The following is a 24,592-nucleotide window of genomic DNA, read 5'->3' on the forward strand; positions in this document are numbered from 1 at the left end:
TAATCTACCCCGCCAATCTATGTCTGTTTTTGGCGCGTGTTACATGTACAGGGTTTCTGGATGAAATGGAATTAAATCAAGGAAGCACAAATACAAATGTGTTATGTTATGTGCATTTGTAGAGCGCAGCTAATCACCCGTGAGGGTTTCCAGGCGCTGGGTAGGGCGGGCCCAAGGAAGGAGGAGGAGATCATGACAGAAAGAAAGTCAGAACCAAGAAGCTTGAAAATGTTGACCGTTATAATTTTATTTTAAATATCTCTGGCAGTAAATCCACATTGCATGGTCTTAATAAACACACACTTATTTCAACCATGACTAAACGTTTCATCTCTGGCCTCTGTTCAAGAAAAAGCAGGTAACAGCTTAGTTAAACACCTGAATCACAATTTAATTGATAACTCTGCCCGCACAGACCCACATGGGCCAAGCATTAAGGTTCAAGTTTTGTAAACAACTCATTAATTGTGAAAATATAGACATGTAATGAAACACAGAAAAAAATAATGATTTCCTTATGTGACTGTGTAAAATATTGTGAGTGACATTTTTTAGAGGCCCGTCTTTTCACTTTGAATAAATTAGAGATGTGTTTATTAAATGATTCTCAAAAACATTGCTATCAAAATCCCTGATATTTTATAACCACAAATGCTGCACGATTTATGTAACACAAAGCACTTTGCATGCCCAGGTAGGCATGTACCTTTAAATCATAAAGCACCAGATTTTACAAATCCGATTGAACAAATATTAATGAAAAATATACAGATTTATTGATGTTAAATTCTGAACTTCTCGTGTTCAAACCAACGTACAGCACAGCCACTAGAATACAAAAGAAATGAAAAGTAGTTAGACTTTTTTTTTAAAAAAAGGTACACTTTTGCAAACGATAAAATGGTCGACACGTACTTCTGAAGCTGTTTTTCACAAGTTCATGTCCTTAAAGAGGATAATGGCAAGAGAAATGTATGTTGAACTGCAGATCTTTTTGCTGTAATTTTGACGTTTTAATCAAAAGATATATGCTTCTTATTTTTTCAAATCATTAGTAAAGTTCACTTAGTTTCATTTGATAAGTTGTAAATATTACAGCCTCAAAGATCTAATCCCATGTGAATGTTCTTGGTAATATTGTGACGTCTCCATGACTGGTGTTGAGTTGATCAGGAAGGACCCATGAAAATTAATAAATGAGGTGATTAAAAAACACTGTATTTGTAAGGCATGGTGCCATTATGAAATGCCACCTCGCGTGAACATGTTCCAGGGTTGGGATACTGTCACATCATGAGCCACAGATCAGGGCACTGATGTGGCGACCCACATTGGTAGAGAGTGAGCCAAGTTGGGCATGACTAAGTGAGAATTGAGAGGAGAAGGAAAGGAGGGGCTGTGAAGCATAGACAGGAAGTAGGGTGTGAAAAGAGTGATTATAGAATAAGAGAGGGCAAGAAGAGGCTAGGGAGTGGGCAAATAAGGGGGTACACCAGACAGCCATGTAGCATGTCTGGGAGTGACAAGACACCAGGTAAGAAAGTGGGGAACAAGAACTCAGTCTGTAATTCACTGATTAAACCCAACAAGGCCGAAACCAGAGGCAGCCTGGGGATAGTTGTGTACCGACTCGCATGCAACGTGGCCTAGCAGTTTGGGCTGGGCAATTCCTATGCAAGCAGGACCGAGATTGGTTTGCGTCTGATTGGTCCTCTTCGGTAATGACACAAATTAAATTTAACAAAAAGCTGGTTATGGAACGCAGCCTAATGCGAGTGTAGAAATCTTCAAAATTCTTAGAAAACACTGGCATTTACTAACAGATGATGAGAAAATCATGGAGGCGGTGGGACCAAGGCCCAACATTACTTTTGCCAGGGGTAATACTTTGAGACAATCTCTATGCCCCAGTTTTATTTCAAAAACGCGTCAAAGGACATGGTTACCAGCAAAACCCAAAGGGTTTTTTAAATGTGGTACCTGTAATGTTTGCCCTTTTGCGCTGAATAAAACCACGTCATTCAAATACAATTCTGATAGAATGTACACAGTCAACGACTTTATTAATTGCAATACGAAATTCGTTATTTATTGTATTATTTGCATTTGTGGAAAAATTTATGTAGGCAGCACCATTCGACCATTAAAGGAACGGATACAGGAACACCTAAGAGCAATCAGAAATAATAATTTGCAATACCCGTTAGCCTTACATTTTAATACCACACATAACCACACTGAATTGATCAGAATAACTTTTCATGGTCTTGAGGTAGTACTGCCACACCAGAGAGGTGGCAACAGGATTAGTATGCTCAGACAAAAAGAATGTAAATGGATTGTTTCCCTCAGAGCAGTTGAACATGGGATCAACATTGATAAGGAACTTTTTGAATTTCTGTAGATCAATGTGTTATGCACTATAAATAATAATTACAAGTTCATAGTTCGGTATATTACCTACCGACACCTGTCATCACTATAACAATGGAATGTGCAATATTGTAGCGAACTACAATCATGTTGTAACAGGCTTTTAAAACAACATTGTTTGTGACATGCTGTGGCGCCAGGATTCCTATCTCATATGACCTGCTGCTACCTGTCCTGTCTATCTCTGACTTTAACTATCTATTATGTTATACCATGCTCTCTCGCCTTTCTGAATGTCACTATGGTGATGATGTCGGGTCTCTTCTTGAATATGTAGTATATGAACAGGAATTGACAATCAAAACATAACGAAGTAATTTGAGACGGTAAAAAAGAGGACGGAGTTTAGATATATTACATATACTGTTGTATTGTTTCAATATGGCCGCCAGTTCGTTTACTTTGAATCTGGTCGCCTCAGGTGTTAGTCCGTTTTCTGTGTCGATAACTCCTACTTATACATCTCAATGGCGGGAGACACTTGGTTTACAAACGCCCAGGAACATGCGGGAGAAGCAATAACGTGAAGGAGGTGAGTGCGATATGGGCAGTGTCACGTAGATAATTGGAGTGATACTAAGCGCGGTGTAAGGAACACCAATACATTTCCGTTTGCGATACAGGCAGTGTCACGTAAATACTTGAAGTGATACGAAGCGCGTTGTAATGAACACGAATACATTGCCATATGCGTTTGAACCTTAATGCATAAGTTGATTTACTTTGGGGAATTAAATAGTTATACAACTGTCGGCTCGATATGTAGATACAGATGCGGTAAAACATTGACCGTCAGTAACCAATATGAAATCATGACCGTCACTAGATCACAGCAAGCATCTACAGTCCTCCAATTGCTCACGCATATAGTATTTAAGTGGTCATCACTAAATGATGAGTGCGATATGGGCAGTGTCACGTAGATAATTGGAGTGATACTAAGCGTGGTGTAAGGAACACCAATACATTTCCGTTTGCGATACAGGCAGTGTCACGTAAATACTTGAAGTGATACGAAGCGCGTTGTAATGAACACGACATGATCCTGACACTACACAATAGTAAATCTTTGTTTTCATTGTACTTTGAATTTAGAGGGGACGGATCCTGGTCCTTGATTACATTTGACTGACTACAGATACGGAGAAACATTGATAGCACCTTACTGGGGTCACGTATTACAGAACCTTTTGGTGGGAACTAGGTAAGCAATATAGACTGTCACAACAGATGTGTTGACGGTTACCATTTGAGTTATATTGTCAGTGGTTACAGTACATTACAATTCTACTTTTCAGGTATAATTTTGGAATTTCCTTTACACCTAATACGAACAAAATAGTGAAACGTACAAGGTGAGATGTCATCACCTTATATTACATGACTTGGAGTACTTGAGTACCAATGACTGTTCGGATATTGGCATTTAACACGGGCACATCCATTAACACTCACTATACCTCTCGGTGTAAGATGAATGACGAATTCTGATAATCTATGACAGTAGCATTTAGTGATTCAGTGGTTTCTTGGACTTCGACGTTCTATCCACTTGGGGAACCTATCGGGATCTATCTCTCTACTAATTATACAAGGAAGGGGATCACTCTCTATCCCTTGGGGAACTCTCTCCCTTTAAATTTGATGATTAATTATGGATTTGTTTTACATTAGAATGTACGGCACAACACAGCTGAGAATATTGTGTATGTCTCTGTATATACAGAAAATTAGATACGTTGTTCTTTTCTTTTTCTTGTATGTATGCAGCCTTGAGAAAGCCCGTTGGGCGAAACGCGCGTCGGCTGCGCTGTGAAAACTGGATACTTATATGATTATGAAAGAATAAACATAACATATCCTGTTACATCAAGATCGGATATCTATGGTGTTTTTCGTATGAACATTTACCATATTTGGACTACACCCAGGAATAAGACTGTCTTAAGGGGTGCAGGTTACGTTTGGGATGTGCAGCATTGCCTTTTTTGTAAAAGTTTAACATCTTGGGAATTTGGTATTCTTTGAGATGACTATTACTCTTGGTGGATGAGTATGTGGCGTCATGCTAGCACCCAATACAACTGCTAATAACAATTGATTGCATTACGGCTTGAACTATACGATGTGCAGGTCCATTTAGCATATCCACTGTGTAGTCTATATATATATCAAATTTTGCGGATCTAGCACTCGTTTTGCCTACAACTTGTGAATACATGTGACTTTTATTTGTATTGTGTTGAGAATTGGGTACTGACTATTTACCCAGTGTTCGTTGTGATACGCTGTTAATTGATAATGGCAAATTTTGAGGATAATAGAGATACTCTGCTAGAAGACCTTTTTAGTAACGACACGACTCCAGGCCAAGCCAATACTAGGCCAACCGCCAAAGAAGGAATGAGACAAAAATTTATTAGATTAGAGAGATTGAAACGTCAGGAACTCTCCAGATGGTGGGACTCAACAATCCTACGAAAATATATAGAAAAAGGACAGGTACCCAGGGGTCTCCGAATTCTTATTTTCCCCTCCTTTGAGGACCTGGACAGGGGCCATCTTAAAGAATGGGAAAAATTACTTTTCAATTCATCAGTTGGAATGATGGAGATCCTAATTAAGGATGCAGAATTAAAACGTAGTAAAATTATCTTAGAGATTACAAAATTGGAAGAGGAAATTCAGGAATTGAATCTACCTGAGGTGAGAGACAAAAATTTAGCAATACTCAAGGATGTATTATACAATCACCAACTATACCTAAAGGATAAAAAATCCCAGAAAATCAGGAGGGATGAAAGAGACTATAAACAAGGGAGGGTGTATACCTTCGCCAAAAAATTCGATAACATTGGAGTGGAGGTGAATCCGGGTGGCTCTGGACATCCCCCACGTCAAACTGATACAGTAAGCACTCCAGAGACGTCTAGTATTAGCAGTGCCACCAGCAGTGAATCATTGAATACACAAACACGGGTGGAGGGGTCCATTTCCGATCCCTTTTTTTTAGAATTACAACGCTACAGGAAAGGGAACAAACAAACATACAGGAAAGATATGGGCCAAAAAAGACAAGAAGGGGAAAAACCAGGCACAAGCGGTCAAGAAAGAACAGGGGTGACCACGAGATCAAATGCACGCAATCAGAAGAATTGACTAATGTTGAAGATATGACAGGTTTGAATACTGTTAATGTTGTAAATCTTTCGGATCATGTACTTAATGAACATGAAATTAAAATATTGAGCAAAGGCTTGAGTTTCTGTCCCAGTGCTGTTCCAAACTTCACATCTTTACATGTCAGCTGTTTCAAGTTTGTTAGAAAGATCAAATTGTTAAAATACTTTCAGGATAAACAACAGCTGTCTAGTGCAATCGGTAATGTTACCCATCTAGAAGAATTACCATCGATTAGGGACATTAGCGATGTCCAATTACTACTTTCTATCGACGACAGTGATTGTACTCCATCATTACAAGATGTAGCAATGGATCTAGACTTTGATACGTTTGCTAGTTCCGACAGTGGTTTGAGACACAAATCCAGATTTACACCACAATTGCCAGGGCACAATCTGATTGATAAATTTCAACATAACATTTTCAATGATCTGTATAAATTGGAAGACCAATATCTTATGAAGAGAAAATATTATCCAACAAACATTACGAGGGAGGAAAGACAGGCATTGCTCAGTCTCAAAAATGATTCCTCCCTTGTCATCCGTGAGGCTGACAAGGGAGGAAATGTTGTACTAATGAATAAATCGGACTATATGGATGAAATAAACAGACAATTGAGTGATGAAATGACATACCAGTTGTTAGACCATAATCCGGTTAACACCACTAAAGAACTCATTCAGAACACGTTACGATTTTGGAAGGACAAATGTTTGATCTCAGATATCGAATACAGATATCTATACAATGATACACCAACCATACCGTGTATATACGTTTTACCAAAAATCCATAAAAATGAACCCTTCCCCCCTGGTAGGCCAATCATTTCGGGAATCGGATCACCAACTGAACGTATCTCTGAATACATTGATGCATACTTACAACCATTGGTAGTGAACCTACCATCGTTTATTAAAGACACTACAGATGTCCTAAGTAAGATTTCGGATGTAGACTGGGTAGAGGGACACTATCTTGTCACCCTGGATGTGTGTTCCCTCTACACTAGTATACCTATGGACATGGGTCTCCTGGCATCACAATATTTTCTAGAATCTAGGTCCATACAATTCCTAGAACACACTGTCATGCTACTCGAATTGATAGAATTGGTGTTAAAAAATAACATTTTCATGCACAATGACACTTGGTACCGTCAAATTAGAGGGGTGGCGATGGGGGCGAAATTTTCGCCCTCATTTGCCAATCTCTATATGGGATATTTTGAACTGCACCATATTTGGAAGAAGGGTCCTAATACACTAACGGAAAATATCCTATTTCTAGGTCGGTATATAGACGATATACTGATGTTTTGGTCAGGTACAAAAACAATGCTTGATGAATTTTTCCAGTATCTCAATACCAATTCCTTCAACTTAAGGTTCACGAAAACAGAGAGCACTACACAAATTAATTTTCTTGATATTACAATTGTAGTGGTAAAGGACAAACTGCTATCACGACCATACAGAAAAGATACAGCATGCAATGCAGTTCTGCATGCTACCAGCGCACACCCACCCTCACAGATTAGAGCAATTCCTTTGGGGGAGATGATCCGTTTAAAAAGAAATTGCAGTGATACACAAATATTGGATAACGAACTCAACACAGTAGAACAACCTTTTAGGGCCAGAGGATATAAGACACATGATATCCGAAAGGCACGTAAAGCTGTAAACAGTATGACTAGAACGGATTTGTTGAAGGGCCGCATGAAAACAAACAGAAGGTCAGAAAGCACAAAAATGATTAGGTTTATTACACCATACTCTAATGCGAGTGTAGAAATCTTCAAAATTCTTAGAAAACACTGGCATTTACTAACAGATGATGAGAAAATCATGGAGGCGGTGGGACCAAGGCCCAACATTACTTTTGCCAGGGGTAATACTTTGAGACAATCTCTATGCCCCAGTTTTATTTCAAAAACGCGTCAAAGGACATGGTTACCAGCAAAACCCAAAGGGTTTTTTAAATGTGGTACCTGTAATGTTTGCCCTTTTGCGCTGAATAAAACCACGTCATTCAAATACAATTCTGATAGAATGTACACAGTCAACGACTTTATTAATTGCAATACGAAATTCGTTATTTATTGTATTATTTGCATTTGTGGAAAAATTTATGTAGGCAGCACCATTCGACCATTAAAGGAACGGATACAGGAACACCTAAGAGCAATCAGAAATAATAATTTGCAATACCCGTTAGCCTTACATTTTAATACCACACATAACCACACTGAATTGATCAGAATAACTTTTCATGGTCTTGAGGTAGTACTGCCACACCAGAGAGGTGGCAACAGGATTAGTATGCTCAGACAAAAAGAATGTAAATGGATTGTTTCCCTCAGAGCAGTTGAACATGGGATCAACATTGATAAGGAACTTTTTGAATTTCTGTAGATCAATGTGTTATGCACTATAAATAATAATTACAAGTTCATAGTTCGGTATATTACCTACCGACACCTGTCATCACTATAACAATGGAATGTGCAATATTGTAGCGAACTACAATCATGTTGTAACAGGCTTTTAAAACAATATTGTTTGTGACATGCTGTGGCGCCAGGATTCCTATCTCATATGACCTGCTGCTACCTGTCCTGTCTATCTCTGACTTTAACTATCTATTATGTTATACCATGCTCTCTCGCCTTTCTGAATGTCACTATGGTGATGATGTCGGGTCTCTTCTTGAATATGTAGTATATGAACAGGAATTGACAATCAAAACATAACGAAGTAATTTGAGACGGTAAAAAAGAGGACGGAGTTTAGATATATTACATATACTGTTGTATTGTTTCAATATGGCCGCCAGTTCGTTTACTTTGAATCTGGTCGCCTCAGGTGTTAGTCCGTTTTCTGTGTCGATAACTCCTACTTATACATCTCAATGGCGGGAGACACTTGGTTTACAAACGCCCATGAACATGCGGGAGAAGCAATAACGTGAAGGAGGTGAGTGCGATATGGGCAGTGTCACGTAGATAATTGGAGTGATACTAAGCGCGGTGTAAGGAACACCAATACATTTCCGTTTGCGATACAGGCAGTGTCACGTAAATACTTGAAGTGATACGAAGCGCGTTGTAATGAACACGAATACATTGCCATATGCGTTTGAACCTTAATGCATAAGTTGATTTACTTTGGGGAATTAAATAGTTATACAACTGTCGGCTCGATATGTAGATACAGATGCGGTAAAACATTGACCGTCAGTAACCAATATGAAATCATGACCGTCACTAGATCACAGCAAGCATATACAGTCCTCCAATTGCTCACGCATATAGTATTTAAGTGGTCATCACTAAATGATGAGTGCGATATGGGCAGTGTCACGTAGATAATTGGAGTGATACTAAGCGCGGTGTAAGGAACACCAATACATTTCCATTTGCGATACAGGCAGTGTCACGTAAATACTTGAAGTGATACGAAGCGCGTTGTAATGAACACGACATGATCCTGACACTACACAATAGTAAATCTTTGTTTTCATTGTACTTTGAATTTAGAGGGGACGGATCCTGGTCCTTGATTACATTTGACTGACTACAGATACGGAGAAACATTGATAGCACCTTACTGGGGTCACGTATTACAGAACCTTTTGGTGGGAACTAGGTAAGCAATATAGACTGTCACAACAGATGTGTTGACGGTTACCATTTGAGTTATATTGTCAGTGGTTACAGTACATTACAATTCTACTTTTCAGGTATAATTTTGGAATTTCCTTTACACCTAATACGAACAAAATAGTGAAACGTACAAGGTGAGATGTCATCACCTTATATTACATGACTTGGAGTACTTGAGTACCAATGACTGTTCGGATATTGGCATTTAACACGGGCACATCCATTAACACTCACTATACCTCTTGGTGTAAGATGAATGACGAATTCTGATAATCTATGACAGTAGCATTTAGTGATTCAGTGGTTTCTTGGACTTCGACGTTCTATCCACTTGGGGAACCTATCGGGATCTATCTCTCTACTAATTATACAAGGAAGGGGATCACTCTCTATCCCTTGGGGAACTCTCTCCCTTTAAATTTGATGATTAATTATGGACTTGTTTTACATTAGAATGTACGGCACAACACAGCTGAGAATATTGTGTATGTCTCTGTATATACAGAAAATTAGATACGTTGTACTTTTCTTTTTCTTGTATGTATGCAGCCTTGAGAAAGCCCGTTGGGCGAAACGCGCGTCGGCTGCGCTGTGAAAACTGGATACTTATATGATTATGAAAGAATAAACATAACATATCCTGTTACATCAAGATCGGATATCTATGGTGTTTTTCGTATGAACATTTACCATATTTGGACTACACCCAGGAATAAGACTGTCTTAAGGGGTGCAGGTTACGTTTGGGATGTGCAGCATTGCCTTTTTTGTAAAAATGGAACGCAGCCTCAGTAGTTCAGATGGATTTGATTAAATCAACCCCTTCCATCCATCACATTTTGGCTGCCAAAGGAAAATTGGAGATGTTTCTATGAGGTACATTTATGAGATATTTTTAGGGCCATATCACTCTGATGTTGGACACTTCAAGTTAAAGTACCAAACAAAGACACTGTGAAGGACATTTATTTATCTTAATAGGGATTTTTTTAATGGGAAAAAAGTACTACTTCATGACAACCTTGCGGTTGAAATCATAGCCTTAGGAATGTAATTGGATCATTATCCTAGCATAGGGCGGGGCTGCACGAAGCCTCAAGGCTACTTACAACTGGGCTAGCATGGAAGGTACCATGGGAAGCAGATGACAGTGAGCCTCTTACTACCTGTGCTGGTAAACAACACCCTTGAAGAGGTACACTAGTCTTTTTCCCAAGCAAAATGTTACAGTCCAGGATGTAGTCTTGTAGGTTACGGAAGGAGTAGGTTTATTAGGTATAGATCAGGTTACAGGTAAATCATGTAAAGCCCCACCAGGAGCGACATCCTGCTGCTCAGCCCCTCTCAATCCAGCCTTCCACTCATCCAAACTCTCTCAACATTCCAACCATCCAATGACCCACTCACTGGCAGAGCAGGAGGGAACATCAAGACTGTGGGGAGAATGCATAAGATAGCCAAAGGCCACAACACAAAACAGGCCTAAATCAAAGATTTCTGAAGCGGTGCTCATCCTCAGCCATATCCTGGCTCCTGTCTTGGGAGGAAGCCATATTTTTAGCCGCTATCCTTTCTATGGGCGTGTGATCACTGCACAAGGGTTTTGTCCCCAATCCAACATGGTCCTGATTGTCTCATGAATATTCTTCACAAGGCTCCTAAGCACAATTGCCGGAGGATGTCATGCGGCCCCAGCGCTGTGCACATAGCATTGTAGAACACAATAATGTCTATGCTTGCCACCACTAGGGATCATTCAGGATGGAAATTGATGTGTGACTCTAGAACCTTAAGTCAAACTTGTGTTCAGTCACCGTGTGTCAAAACATATATAACAGTGAGTTATTTGTTAACTCCAACACATAAAGTTTACCTCTGGCAAAGTGAGGTTAATGACTCCACTCTTGTCCTTGTCCATCATCTGAAACATTTCTAAAATAAAGGAAAAAGACATAGAGTGAAACAATGTGACTTTACACCTGCACACACATACCATCTTTTCATAGGTGACTAGCCATTGCGGCTCTTTGTAACTTACATTAGGGCAGAGGGCATGCGTACTGTATTAAATACTGGCCAACATTGAATAAATACCCTGTTGACCACTTAATAAGTTGGTATAACAGTTCAGCATGCGTTTTATGGTTACATTGCAAAGATTTGTAATCATTCATCTATTTGATGGAATTGTGTGTCTTAGCCACTAATAATGGTGTGCAAACCGTTAATTCAAAACAAACACAGAACAGAGCCCAGTCAAGTGTGCATGGAGAGAGATGAACAGGGGTAGTGACCCAAGGACAGTGATGCCCCGGTTACTTACCGGTAATCTTCATTACTCCGAGAATAGTCTTCCTCGCCACATGACTAACGAAGTGAGCTTCAGCTCCACACCAGAACCCTCCAAAGCAAAAGTTAGCCTCCCATCCCTTCCCAATATGGCCGACCCATATACCCCATCACAACTATAAGAGGTGGGCCGGCCCAACCCTTCAGCCTGAAACTACCAAGCCCAAACATGAAGCCGATAGCCAGACAGGGAGGGAGGGACGGGAACTCATGTGGCGAGGAAGACTATACTCGGAGTAATGAAGATTACCGGTAAGTAACCGGGGCATTACCTCCTCGTAAGTCTTCCTCACCACATAACTAACGAAGTGAGCACATACCCATGCCAAAAGGCTTCATGGTACACAAGAAACCACCACCAAGGTGGAACATGATAACCAAACACAACTTTAATCCATCGTATAAAGAAACAACAGAATAAAACACAACCCAGCCATGGGACCAATCAAGGGACGGTAGACTCCGCACTCAGAACAGCCCCCGCAAAACCCCCAGGAGGAGAGCCATCCAGGACCACCCGGTAGTGCTTCATGAACATGTGCGGAGACGACCAAGTTGCCGCCCTGCAGATCTCTTCAGTGGATACACCCTTAACAGAGGCCCATGACACAGAAACACTTCGGGTGGAACGACCCTGGACATCCCCCGAGAGACTCGTAGGCCAGCAGGATAGCCTGCTTCAGCCAGCGACCCAGAATGCACCGGATCAAAGGTCACAAACTGTCACATTGACAAAAGCAGGAAGTGCGGTCCAGGTAAACCTCCACCGCACAACAGACATCCAGCAAGGACAGGGAGACATTCACCTCAGGGGAAAAGGAAGGCAAGGACACTTCACGAGAACGGTTAACCAAGGTGGGAATCTTGGGCAGAAAATGAGGGTCATGTCGCAGGACCAGACGGTCAGGCAAAATCCGCAAGAAAGGAGGAGACCAAAGAGAAGACCCCAGCTTGTCCATCCGGCCAGCAGAGACAATGGCCACCAAGAAGACCACCTTGAAGGTGAGGAATTTAAGATCCACAGACTGTAGTAGCTCAAAGGGGAGACCCTGCAGGGCCCGCAGGACCAAAGGAAGATCCCATGGAGGAGCCAGGCAAACTGCCCGAGGCCGCCGCAGGAAACAGCTCCGCTGCAAGCGAGCCACCAAGGAATCCAGCCTATCCAGGTCCAGACTGCGGAAAACCGGCAGGGCAGCCCACTGTGCCCTCAGAGTGGATGGAGCCAACCCCTGGGAAAAACCCTCCGCCAGGAAATCCAGAACCCTCATGGGGTCCGGGAAAAGGAGGACCAGTGACGGGAATAGGACAGCAAGGTCGAAGACTTCCCAGAACCCTGCAGCAAGGCAACCACCCCCGGAGAACACCCCATAGCTAACAAGGTCCCCTGCTCAACAGCCAAGCCTGCAGATGGAGCTGGCGCAACACCGCCCCGGGGAGCGGAGGACACTGCAACGAGAACGGGTGATCCGGAATTGGCCAACAGTCCCGAACAGCCAGCTCGCACAGGAGAGGATACCAGGAGCGGCGAACCCAACCGGGAACCACCAAGAGTACCAGGGCCCTGTCCAGACGGACCTTGCAGAGGACCCGAGGAATCAAAGAAAAGGGGGGAAAGGCATACAGGAGACCACGAGGCCAAGGGAAAGACAGAGCATCCACCCTCAAAACCCCGGACATGGATGGAGAGCGCAGAAGCAAGGCAGGAGAGCATTGCCCATCTCTACGAACAAGTCCACCCGGGGAAGGCCAAACAGGTCCACCAGACGCCGAAAGACCGAAGGTGTCAGGGAGAGAGCAGACAACGGAGGGAACACCCGACTGAGATGGTCCGCAGCCACATTCTCCGACCCCGGGAGATAAACCGCCCTGAGAGACAAAACCATCCCCTCCGCCCAGGACAACAGTTCGCAGGTCAGCAACCACAGGGAACGCACCCGGCAACCCCCCTGGTGGTTGATGTAACCCCTCACCACCTGGTTGTCTGTCCGAACCAAGACGTGTTGACCCTGGAGAGAGGGAGCAAATTCCCGGCAAGCCAGCAAGACCGCCTTCATCTCACGGAAGTTGGAGGAGCAGTGCGACAGAAGAGGGCCCCAACGACCCTGAACCGACCAGGACCCCAAGGTTGCCCCCCAGCCGAGGCGACTGGCATAGTTCGTGACCACCACGTGACTGGGGAGACCAGGAAAGGGAGACCCTCTGACAGGTGGGAGTCCACCAACCACCAGCCCAGGTCGGACCGAATCTGAGGGGACACCAGGACCGAAACCTCATAGTCCCCGGAGCAGAAATCCCAGAGAGACAGAAGGTGATTGACCAAGGGGTACAGGTGGAGGCGGGCCCAGTGGAGAACCTTGATGGTGGCAGACATTAACCCCTGAACCCTCAACCACAGACTCACAGGAGCTGACTCCAGCCCCAGAAGAGACCCCAGATCCCGCCACAAGATGTTGCGGCCTTTCAGGGGCAAGAACCCCTTCCCCAGGAGCATGTCCAAATGGCCCCCAATGAAGACCAAGTCCTGGGTGGGAGTTAGGTGGGACTTCCTCAGGTTGATCAGGAATCCGTGGATAGAGAGAACCTCGCAGACCCTCCTGACGTGCAGCGTCCCCTTTGAGAAAGACCAGTCATCCAGGTATGGAAACACCCTGATCCCCTCCCGGTGGAAAATGCCCACCAAGGGTGCCAGAATCTTGGTGAACACCCTCTAGGCAGATGATAAACCAAAAGGAAGTACCTGGAACGGGTAGTGGCAGTCCCCCACGCAGAACCGGAGAAAAGGCTGAGAAGCCAGGTGTACCGGCACATGGAGGTATGCATCCAACAGGTCCAGCGAAGCAACCACCTCCCCCTGGACCAGCAGCGGCAGAATCTCCTGCAGAGAAAGCATCTTGAACTTAGTGTGAGGAATGAAAGAATTCACCCGCTTCAAGTCCAAGACAGGCTGAAATTCCCCATGAACTTTCTTAACAAGGAACAGGATGGAATAGACACCGCAACCTCTCTGAGATGGTGGAACAGGCCGGATAGCCCCCTTGAGGAGTAGGTCCTGGATGCCGACGAGCAAGGCCACCCATTTGACCGAAGAGGAAGGCGTCCGGAGGAGGGGAGCTGAAGGTGATGGACAGACCCTCTCACGATCCGAAGAGCCCAAAGGTCCGAGACAGAGTATTCCCACACCGGAAGGAAGTGGCGGAGTCGTCCGCCCACCGGGAAACCACCCGACGGGGCCTGAAGATAGTCAGGACTTGGGCGCATAGGTGGAAGCTGCAGGCTGAGACCGGGAATTGGAGAAGAAAGGGGTGCCCCAGCCGTGACCCCTACCTCGAAAGGGCCCACCGCCCCTAGCCGTGGACGAGGTGGAAAACGCCCTCTTAGGGCCCGGGAAGCGGGTCTGGAAGACCTGAGGGGAGCCAGCAGCTTCCGGTCCTCAGCCCACTTCTTCACCATGTCCTCTAGAGATGACCCGAACAGCTTCACCCCCTCAGAAGGGGATCTTCATCAGCAATGCCTTCTGGGCAGCCTCCGCCTTCCAGTGGCGTAACCAGATCTGCCGCCGGGCCTGAATAGCAGCACCACCAGCCGCGGCAGAGGCCCCCAAGGAGTCGAAGGAAATGTCCGACAGGAGCCAAGTCTGCTGCTCCGTCAAAGCCAGGGTGGGAACCACAGCCGCCCCCGGTTCAGTAGCTCTACCAAGGACTGAAAATCCTTTAACAAGGACTGCACCGTGTAAGACAAGTAGGCAGAGGCCGGAATGGAAAAATTGGCCACTGAGTAGGCCCGCTTGGCCGAGGCCTACACCCGCCTGTCAACCAGGTCCGAATGTGAGGCGTCCTCGGAAATAATGGAACCCTGCGAGGACAGCCCTGCATTGAGAGAGTCCACCTTTACAGAGGGAGGGAAATCCTTGGCAAAGTCTTGGATGGTGTAGCATTTCGCCAGGTTCCTTGGGAAGGCTTGTTTATCTATCTCCATCCACTCCACCTCGATCACCTTCTTAACGGAAGAATGAAGAGGCAGTGACTCCAGCTCCTTGCGTTGGTACTGCAAGAAGAAGTCCTCTGAGAGCTCCTCAGACGCTGGAGCCGGAAAAGCCAAGTTCTGCTTGATGTGCTGGAGCACATCCCGCAACTCCTGACCCTGGACATAGCGCCCCCGGAGATCCTCCTCCTCCTCTCCCTCACCATTAGAAACCAGAGGGGGGTCCATGCAAGAGCACTTAGGGGAAGAGGGACCCTGCCCACCTTTGCGCTGTGCAAAGGCAGCCGCCAACGCAGCCTGGATCAACTCCTGAATAGACTGCAAGGAAACAGCCTCAGCAGGAGCCTGGGAGGCTGAACCTGCCCCCACTGGGGCATCCCCCTGCTCCATGGCAGAAGAAGGAACACAGCAAAAGTGCAGCCCTAAAGACAAGCAGCAGACAGTAAAAAACAGCCAAGAATGAACGCCGATGAGGTGAGCAATATGCAGGCAGAAATGGGCGAACCAGCCACCGAAGGAGACCGGCAACATCTGCCAGCACGGGAGCGCGCCCCTGACCCCGCGAAGCAGACGCCACACACAATGATCACCCGGACCGCGCGAAAGCCAGAGAGCCTGTACGCTGTGGGAGCCTGGAAGCGGACGGACTCAAATTGAACAGCCTTGCCTTACACCGAAGAGATCGGAGCCCGACCTCCCCAAGCCGGTAAGTGCAGGGAAAAACAGCCGCGCAGCACCGCCGCTTCCCGCCGCAGTGCCTCGATGGGCAGGCGGGTGGTGCAAATCAGTGAGAACAAGCGCAGAAGCGCCGGGCACAGAGAGCAAAATGAGTGGGGGCGCGGCAAAGACACATAGAACGCCGGCCCCCACCCTAAATCAAGGCCTCGCCGTGACGCTCCCCCCCAGAGGAAGTGGGAGACACGGGGGAAGCTGACCCCCGATATAGTGCGGTGCCCTGCTGATGCGGCCGGGGAACCAAGGAGGCCCAAACCAAGTCCCGGGCCACCCCAGCCCCTCCCCCCCCCGTTAACCCATGGCTCGCTGAAGCAGAGCCCAACCGGCCCAAACACACCGGGGGAAGGAAGGGGGGAAGAGGTCCAAGATCCTAGGGTCCGCTAGAGCAGGACCTCCAATCATAGACCGACGTACCTGCTACAGCAGGAACCACTTACCTGACGGCGCATCTGGAGAGTAATCATGCGCAGAACCGAAAAAACAGGCAGAAGGGTTGGGCCAGCCCACCTCTTATAGTGGTCATGGGGTATATGGGTCGGCCATATTGGCAAGGGATGGGAGGCATGGGAGGCTAACTTTTGCTTTGGAGGGTTCTGGTGTGGAGCTGAAGCTCAGTTTGTTAGTCATGTTGCGAGGAAGACTTACGAGGAGGTGGACATCAGTGCCATAACCATGGTGATTTTGATGGTTTCACTCTAAAGGGCGCGGATTGTTTAATTTTAAATAACCATTGGTAAAGACAATAGCTATAGGTGTTTGTTAAGGGAAGTGTCTGATGATAGACGAATTTGTATATTTTGCCTTTAGTTGGCCTAGAATGATGATTCCATATTGTAGCACCATCCTAGATGATCGCAATATGGAATCAAGGAGTATGGACTATTTGTTGAAAGAACTGATAACAAAAAGCCTTATAGACTGCTAAAGCTGTTTTTAGCCAGACATAAAAACCTGAGTGGCAGCGGTGTGATGGCCAAGCTGATAACACTCGCCCTAAACTCCATCTAAATCTACAGATATGTGATGCTCTTTTTTCTTCTCTCATTTACTTGCTCGCCTCTACCTGTCGAGAAGGCGCAAAGATGCCAGCAGAAGAGTCCGCCTCTCCTTTGGAAAAACTACCTGGTGTGGCTACTGCTCCTACGAGTTTGTGGTCCAGTGACTCGTTTTCTCTTCCAGAGTGGACCAGCGCTCGTATGTTCCTTATCTGTAAAGTGCACAGTTTCTTCATCTGTTGCTTTTAAGTGTGCACTGGAAGTGCTAAGGCAAACTTAACATTAAAATCTAAACCAAGCCTTAACTTTTCAACCAGAATTCAGCATGTACTATTAATGCCTTTAGAGAGCCAGGGTCAAAAAAAGATAACACTTCCTGTACAAATTAAGAGTAAAATAAAGATCTGTTAAGGACTGTGCTGGAGTGAATACTGGTGTGCACGAGCAACTGGGTAATCACAAGTATTCTTGGGAATAGCTCAAATCTGCATGATCCCTGAAACTGAGTTATTGGTAAATGTCCCAGAAAGGTATACTGCATCTTACTTTAAATAGCATATCGAAGTGTGCATTATTGCGTACATTTGTTTACTATGCAGTACTTTGAAGTCTACCACAACCACTACCTTATTTGTAGTTCACCCTGTGAGAGATAATTCAGTAACCACAGTTTCCTCTTTCTATGGAAAGACTGAGTGGCCTCTATCAGAGGCCCGTTCGCTTAATATCGGCCCAACTTGCACCAGTCGCTCTGACACCTAAAGACAAGAGTGAAGTCCTGCACCAACCTGCCTGACTGTCAACACAAAGCATTCTGGGAGACATTCAGTCCCATAATACTGTTCATAAAATCATCGAGGTGCCTCAAGAAATTGAGGGCGTCTGGATGCTGTTGAAAATGTAGATTTCTGCTAGGTCACAAATAAAGACAATTTACCAGCTAGCATCAGCCTTGTGCCACCCTGCGTGACGCAAGGGTGGCGCAACACTTTAATAAATATGCCCGCAGTGTCTAGTGATGTTTAGGCCATCCTACTTGTCAAAGGCTTACCTAACTCTCTCTGATCCACGGAGTCTACAACCAATGGGCTGTCAGTGCTACCTTGGTATGTAAACCTCTCCAAACACAGGTGCTCCTTCAATGTACCTTTCTCGTTTCTGGCAGGCACATAGTTGCTGCTTCCTGAAGAAGCAAATAACCTGCCTGGAACCCTTTCATCCTTGCCTAATCTTCCAGCCTCCACCTCACACCCTGGCACAAGTCTTGGGATCTTTAGCTGGTCTATCAGGAACCTTCCCACAAACTACACCAAACTCTCAAAACGTTTCTCAATTACACATTTGCATGGAATGTATTGTGGCTGCATTAAGACTGGTTCAACCAGAACACGTGACCTATGTGAAGATATAAACACATTTTTTATCTTTTGCATAGGAATAGATGGATCGATCACTTTTAGCAATGTGTAACTGAACACAAGCTAGAATCCCAGCGGAATACATAAACATACGTGGACAATGACGTATGTGCCGCACATTCTACTTGAAATAGCAGGAAGTTCATGAATCATGTTAACAAAGACAGGATCACTAAAAACATGGGCATCAGTATGAAACGTTGCACCAATATCACCTCTTATCAATGATCTGGGGATACCGACAACTAGCAACTGAAAACCCATTACAAATTATGAAGGAACTAGTTAAGCAGATCTGCTTCTTAATCCTGGACAGAACTCAAGGGGCCGTAAAATGCACGCGTCTGACGTGGATCCAGACAGACAGACGGCCTTGAACCCTGTGAGCTTCTATAGGCAGCGGAGGGACGAATGCAATCCGTTCTCTAAATGTTTTCAGTGACTAATTGTAAGATTCATGAAAGATGACTCCAGAAGCAGATGTGGTAAAGTAGAAGTAGGTTTAATCTGCAGAGATCCCATCCATGCAGTCTCCAGATAGCAACAGCAGTTACTGTCTGAACCACAACATAGAACACCATGACATCAAGAATGACATAGTAACATTCTGAAGTTAATACCCAATGATAATGGAAGGCACCTCATATGCCATGTCCATGTATCCATGACATACTACACACCTCCCCTCGTCACACAAAATTTACCAATCCAAAGCATCAAACAAAATATGCATCAACAGTGAATAACACACATTACAGATTTAAATAACCCTTTTACCATAAAACAAACAAAATATGCATCTACAGTAATCAACATTATTTACTTACACATAGTCTAGTAAATAAGATGGTTTCTTGCAAACCCTGGTTGACACACGACGCCTAGAATATGCATTTACAGTGATCAACATTATTTACTTACACATAGTCTAGTAAATAAGATGGTTTCTTGCAAACCCTGGTTGACACACGATGCCTAGAATTTTCTGATGAATCAGGATTAACTATAACATCCTCACCATGACACCCATTTAACCTTCCTTTTACCACTACGACCCTATTCAAGTTCCAAATCCTATGATCCTGAGTCTTAATTGCATTTTTAAAAACCTTCACAACCCTCATAGGTTTCATGAACTTGGAAGTAGAATTACCCATCAACCCAGGACGCTTAATCATTACCAAATCACCCACACTGACCTTAGTTATCTTCACACATTTTTTTTATCAAAGTAAACCTTTCTTGCATTGCTTTTCCCTTCTTCTCTCGTCTGAATCATGTTCTTATCACACTCCTTTTCTTTACCTTTATCCATTTCATAATTGTTGACCCACGTTGGTTCTACATTAGTATTGGGAATTCTCCCACGAAACAACAAAAAGGGAGTTTTACCCGTAGTTGAATGAGGAGATAATCTATACTCCTCTATTTTTTTTAAAACCTCATCTTTCCAGTTTAGTGACATAGATTTTGACAACGCAATGGTCTCCTTGATTACCCTATTAAATCTCTCCACCATCCCGTTAGTCTCGGGATGATAGAGAGAGCACAACTTGTGAGAAATACCCTTGGAAGCAAAAAAAACTTCTCATGTCATTGGACACAAATTGCACCCCATTGTCCGTTAAAATGGAGTTGGGAATGCCCTCTTTTGAGAATAAATTCTTCAAACATTTAATAATGTGACTTGAGTCAACACTTGACAAAAAGAAAATCTCTGGCCAACGTGAACACATATCAATCACCACCAACACAAATGATTGAGATCCATTAGAATGAATGGGACCCAAGATATCCATGGCAACATCTTGCCACGGATTCAAAGGACGTCTCCTTACCACCATGGGCTGGACACGCGTACACTTCGACTTTTCACTCAATGTACATGTTACACAATCACGGATAGCACGTTCCACCTCCAAGTCCATGCCCGGCCACCAATATGACATCCTCAAGCGCTCCTTTGACTTAGTAATGCCAGTATGAGAAGAATGTACCAAATCTATAAGTTCTTTCCTAAGACTGGAAGGAGGAATCAATCTAGTTCCCCTAAACAACAGATTATTATCTGTTGATAACTCATTACGTACCGCCCAAAACTTCCTGGAATCAAGAGACCCAATTTTGTTACTGGACCAGCCCTTCCTAACTAGATCCATGACTTCATTCAATACACTATCCATAGACATTTCACTGCTCCATCTCTCCTCGCTAATGATACTCTGATCAACAACGCACACCAATTCTTCTGAATCTTCCCTATCATCCTCTTCCACAACTTTCCTAGGCGTGAGACGTGACAATACATCAGCCACATTGTTTTCCACACCTGGTATATACTTTATGTCAAAACTAAACTCTTGCAATCCTATCACCCACCTAGTGATTCTGCTAGATATCAAGTCTAGCCCCTTTTTGCTGAATATCTCCACCAGCGGCTTGTGATCTGTCCTCACTTCAAAATTAATACCCCACAGGAACTTCTTCAACTTCTTAACCGCCCAGTACACCGCAAGTGATTCCCGTTCTACCACGGAATACCTTGTTTCAGGATCTTTAAGGCTACGTGACAAACACATGACCGTGTACATGCCACCCTCGCCCTGTTGTTGCAGAACCACACCTAAACCCTTCTCACTTGCATCCGTGATAAGAACAGGTTTGATCCTGGGATTAAAACTTGCAAGCGAAGGAGCAGACTTAAGTTTACTCTTAATCTCTACAAATTCCTGCTCACAGTCTTCCGTCCACTGAAAATCCACACCTTTCTTAAGTAAATGCCTCATGTTCACTGTGTAACTAGCAAAGTTCCTCACGAATTTCGAGTAATACTCAACTACTCCTAGGAACTTCATGAGTTCACTTTTAGTAGAAGGAGAAGACATCTCTTGAATCGTGTTAATCAGGTTCTCTTTAGGTTTTACACCATCACCCGTAATGTTATGACCTAAATAATCAATGGATTTAGTCCTAAACTTGCACTTTTCTGCTTTTACAGTTAAGTTGTGTTCATCTAACCTTTTCAAAGCAGACCTCAAACGAGCATCATGTTGACCAGAATCCTCCCCAAAAACTAAGATATCATCTTGATACACATAAATACCAGGTAGACCTTTTAATAGATTCTCCATAACTCTCTGAAAAACAGAAGAAGCCGACACTAGCCCAAATGGCATTCGTTTGAATCTAAAAGTGCCAAACGGCGTTATAAAGGCAGTGTAATCCCTACACGAGTCCTCCAGTTCGATTTGGTGATAAGCCGAGGTCAGGTCAATCGTGCTAAACACTTTAGCTCCCCCCAAAAGAGACATTAACTCATTGATGTTAGGTAAGGGATATTTGTCAATAATCACACATTTATTAAGTTGTCTCAAGTCTATGCAGAGTCTCAGATCTCCATTAGGTTTGCGAGCTGCCACAACCGGAGCCAACCACTCAGTCCCTTCGACCTCTTCAATGATGCCACCCTTCTTTAACTTTTTAATCTCTTCATGCATATCATCTCTCACCGAAAGAGGTACATTTCTCACCTTGCAACATACGGGAATAGCATCTCTCTTGAGTAATATTTTATGCTTGTAACCTTTGAGACATCCCAATTCTTTTTTAAATACATTAGGATACTCTTTCCTAAGACAATCCACAAAGTTGAAATCCACATTGACATGTGCCACCCTTCCAATGGAGTGTACATCCTCTTTTAATTGGATAGGAGGGACGCTGTTAGGATCCAGAAAGACCCCAAGTTCACCTTGGTGTATCCAGCTTATAATGCTGTCCCCTTTTTTAGACACATAAATCTTGCCTGAAATTAATCTCCCTTTGTATTCAATTAACCCTACAAAGTAACCATGTAATTTGATAGGCTCGCCACCATAAGCCAATGGCTTTATATCTGGCTTTAACAGATTAACCTTACTCTTTAAATTGTTCATAAAGAAATCACTGGACACAATCGTGATTTTCGCCCCCGAATCGAATAAGACATTGGTTTTTTTTTCCATCAACCAAAATCTCATCAAACGGAGAATCCCTTTTCTTCTCCCCAGTAACCACTTGTACAACAATTTGACCACACTCATATTCCTCGGAATTTAGCTCATCGAAGTTTTCTTCCGTCACATGAACTTCCTTCACATTTGGTGCATTCCTACTGTTACACAAAGCAGTAAAATGGCCTTTCTTTTTACACTTCGAACACACAGATGCAAGGGCCGGACACTTAGGATTATTTGCTAAATGTCCTAACTTCCCACATCTAAAGCACTTGCTACTAACCCACTTCTGACTAGTCTTCTCTTTTGTCGATATAAACCCTTTCTGATTCTTGTCCTTTTCTTTTATTTCAGATTTAATCTTACTCCTAACCTCTTGCACTTTACAATCATTGACAGAGTCCTTCTTTAAAACTGCAACACATTTAATTGAATGTTCAATTCTCTTGGCAACGACTAAGACTTCCTCTAAGGTGGGTTCATCCCGCAACCACAACTCTTCTCTTACTTTCTCTATATTGCAACCAAACATAAACTGGTCACGTATACGTTCGTCCGTCGTGCCATCAAATTTACAAGACGATGCAAGTTTTCTCAACATCGTTATATACCCCTCTACAGTCTCTTCCTCTGCCTGCATTCTTTTCGCAAAGGTATACCTTTCAAGAATGGTGCTTACTTTGGGAAGATAATGTTTATCTAGTTTTTTTACGCATATCTCATAATCATTGAGACCATGCGCCTCCTCTTGTGTTAAATCGGGAAGATGGTCATACACATCCTGACCTTCTGACCCCAAGCAATGTAGGAGCAAAGCAGATCTCCTCTCCGCACTAAGCGAGGGACCACACACCCTTGCGTAACGTTCAAACACTACCTTCCATTTTTTCCATTTTAAGTTGGGCTCACCAGGTTCTGACAAAAAGAATGGGGCTGCTGTGACGTTCTGCATACTTCACGTAGGTAATAGACTTTAAAATATGTCACGAATATTACATATAACCTACATCAAGATAAGTTATAGCATTAATTACAGAACAACTTATCAACTCTTAGAATTCGCTAGCATCAAATCCTATAACATTGGAGCATCAAAATAAACAAAAAGAAATTTTGAAGAAACTTCGTTCCTTAAGTTACTTTTCTTAATAAAAGCATTTAAAGCAACAAATAACTTATGCACGCAGCGTGTATACTTTAAACAGCAGCAAAGCATTTAAAGCAACAAATAACTTATGCACGCAGCGTGTATACTTTAAACAGCAGCGCCGTGCGTATCGGCAAAATATGTAAAATGCCAGGAAACGCACTTGAACTCAAGCCGTGCGTATCGGCGTAAGCTTCTTCATCGCTGAGGCATGTACCACAAGTTAGAAGAGTATAGCAACAAAAGCTTCCCTTGTTGCCAGGAAACGCCGTGTAAACTCGAGCCGTGAGTATCCAAGGAAGCTTCAAAATGGCTTCTACGTTGACACGCGATGACGTCACACGTCACAACGTGGTGACGCTTATGCGTGTATCACGTAGCCTCGTAGCCTCACTCGAACACAGGAAATAAACAATGGAGAGGCCAGAACGACGAGAGGCCAGAACGACGAAGAAACCTCACAGTGTTCTCCGCACGATTCCTCTCCAGGCAACAAGAAAGAGCCGCTCGCGATGCAGGTAAGGACGCTGTGATGATTCAAAAGATGAAACGGTTCCGATGCACAATCCAACGGTGGTTCAGCAATTCTTTTAAAATTTCTCCATAATCGCCAAACTCACGAAACACAAGATGAGCCAGCAAACCCTTTGTTCCACAGTTAGTTTAAATGCTTGATTTTCCGCCAG

General features: G+C 43.9%; 1 protein-coding gene across 1 annotated transcript in view; it reads right to left on the reverse strand.

Annotated features, from left to right (window-relative positions):
- Window positions 1–224: 224 nt before the first annotated feature.
- Window positions 225–24,592, reverse strand: part of CAPN8 (calpain 8) — a 194,455-nt gene continuing 170,087 nt past the window's right edge. Inside the window, exons 20-21 of the mRNA XM_085612992.1 lie at window positions 11,160–11,218; window positions 225–828 (exon numbers count right to left, since the gene is read on the reverse strand). Coding sequence (XP_085469118.1) covers window positions 805–828; window positions 11,160–11,218 — 83 coding nt within the window. The 3' untranslated portion in view covers window positions 225–804. The remainder of the gene's footprint in view (window positions 829–11,159; window positions 11,219–24,592) is intronic.

This window comes from Triturus cristatus, chromosome 6 (genome assembly GCF_964204655.1).
Source record: "Triturus cristatus chromosome 6, aTriCri1.1, whole genome shotgun sequence".
Taxonomy (NCBI): Eukaryota; Metazoa; Chordata; class Amphibia; order Caudata; family Salamandridae; genus Triturus; species Triturus cristatus.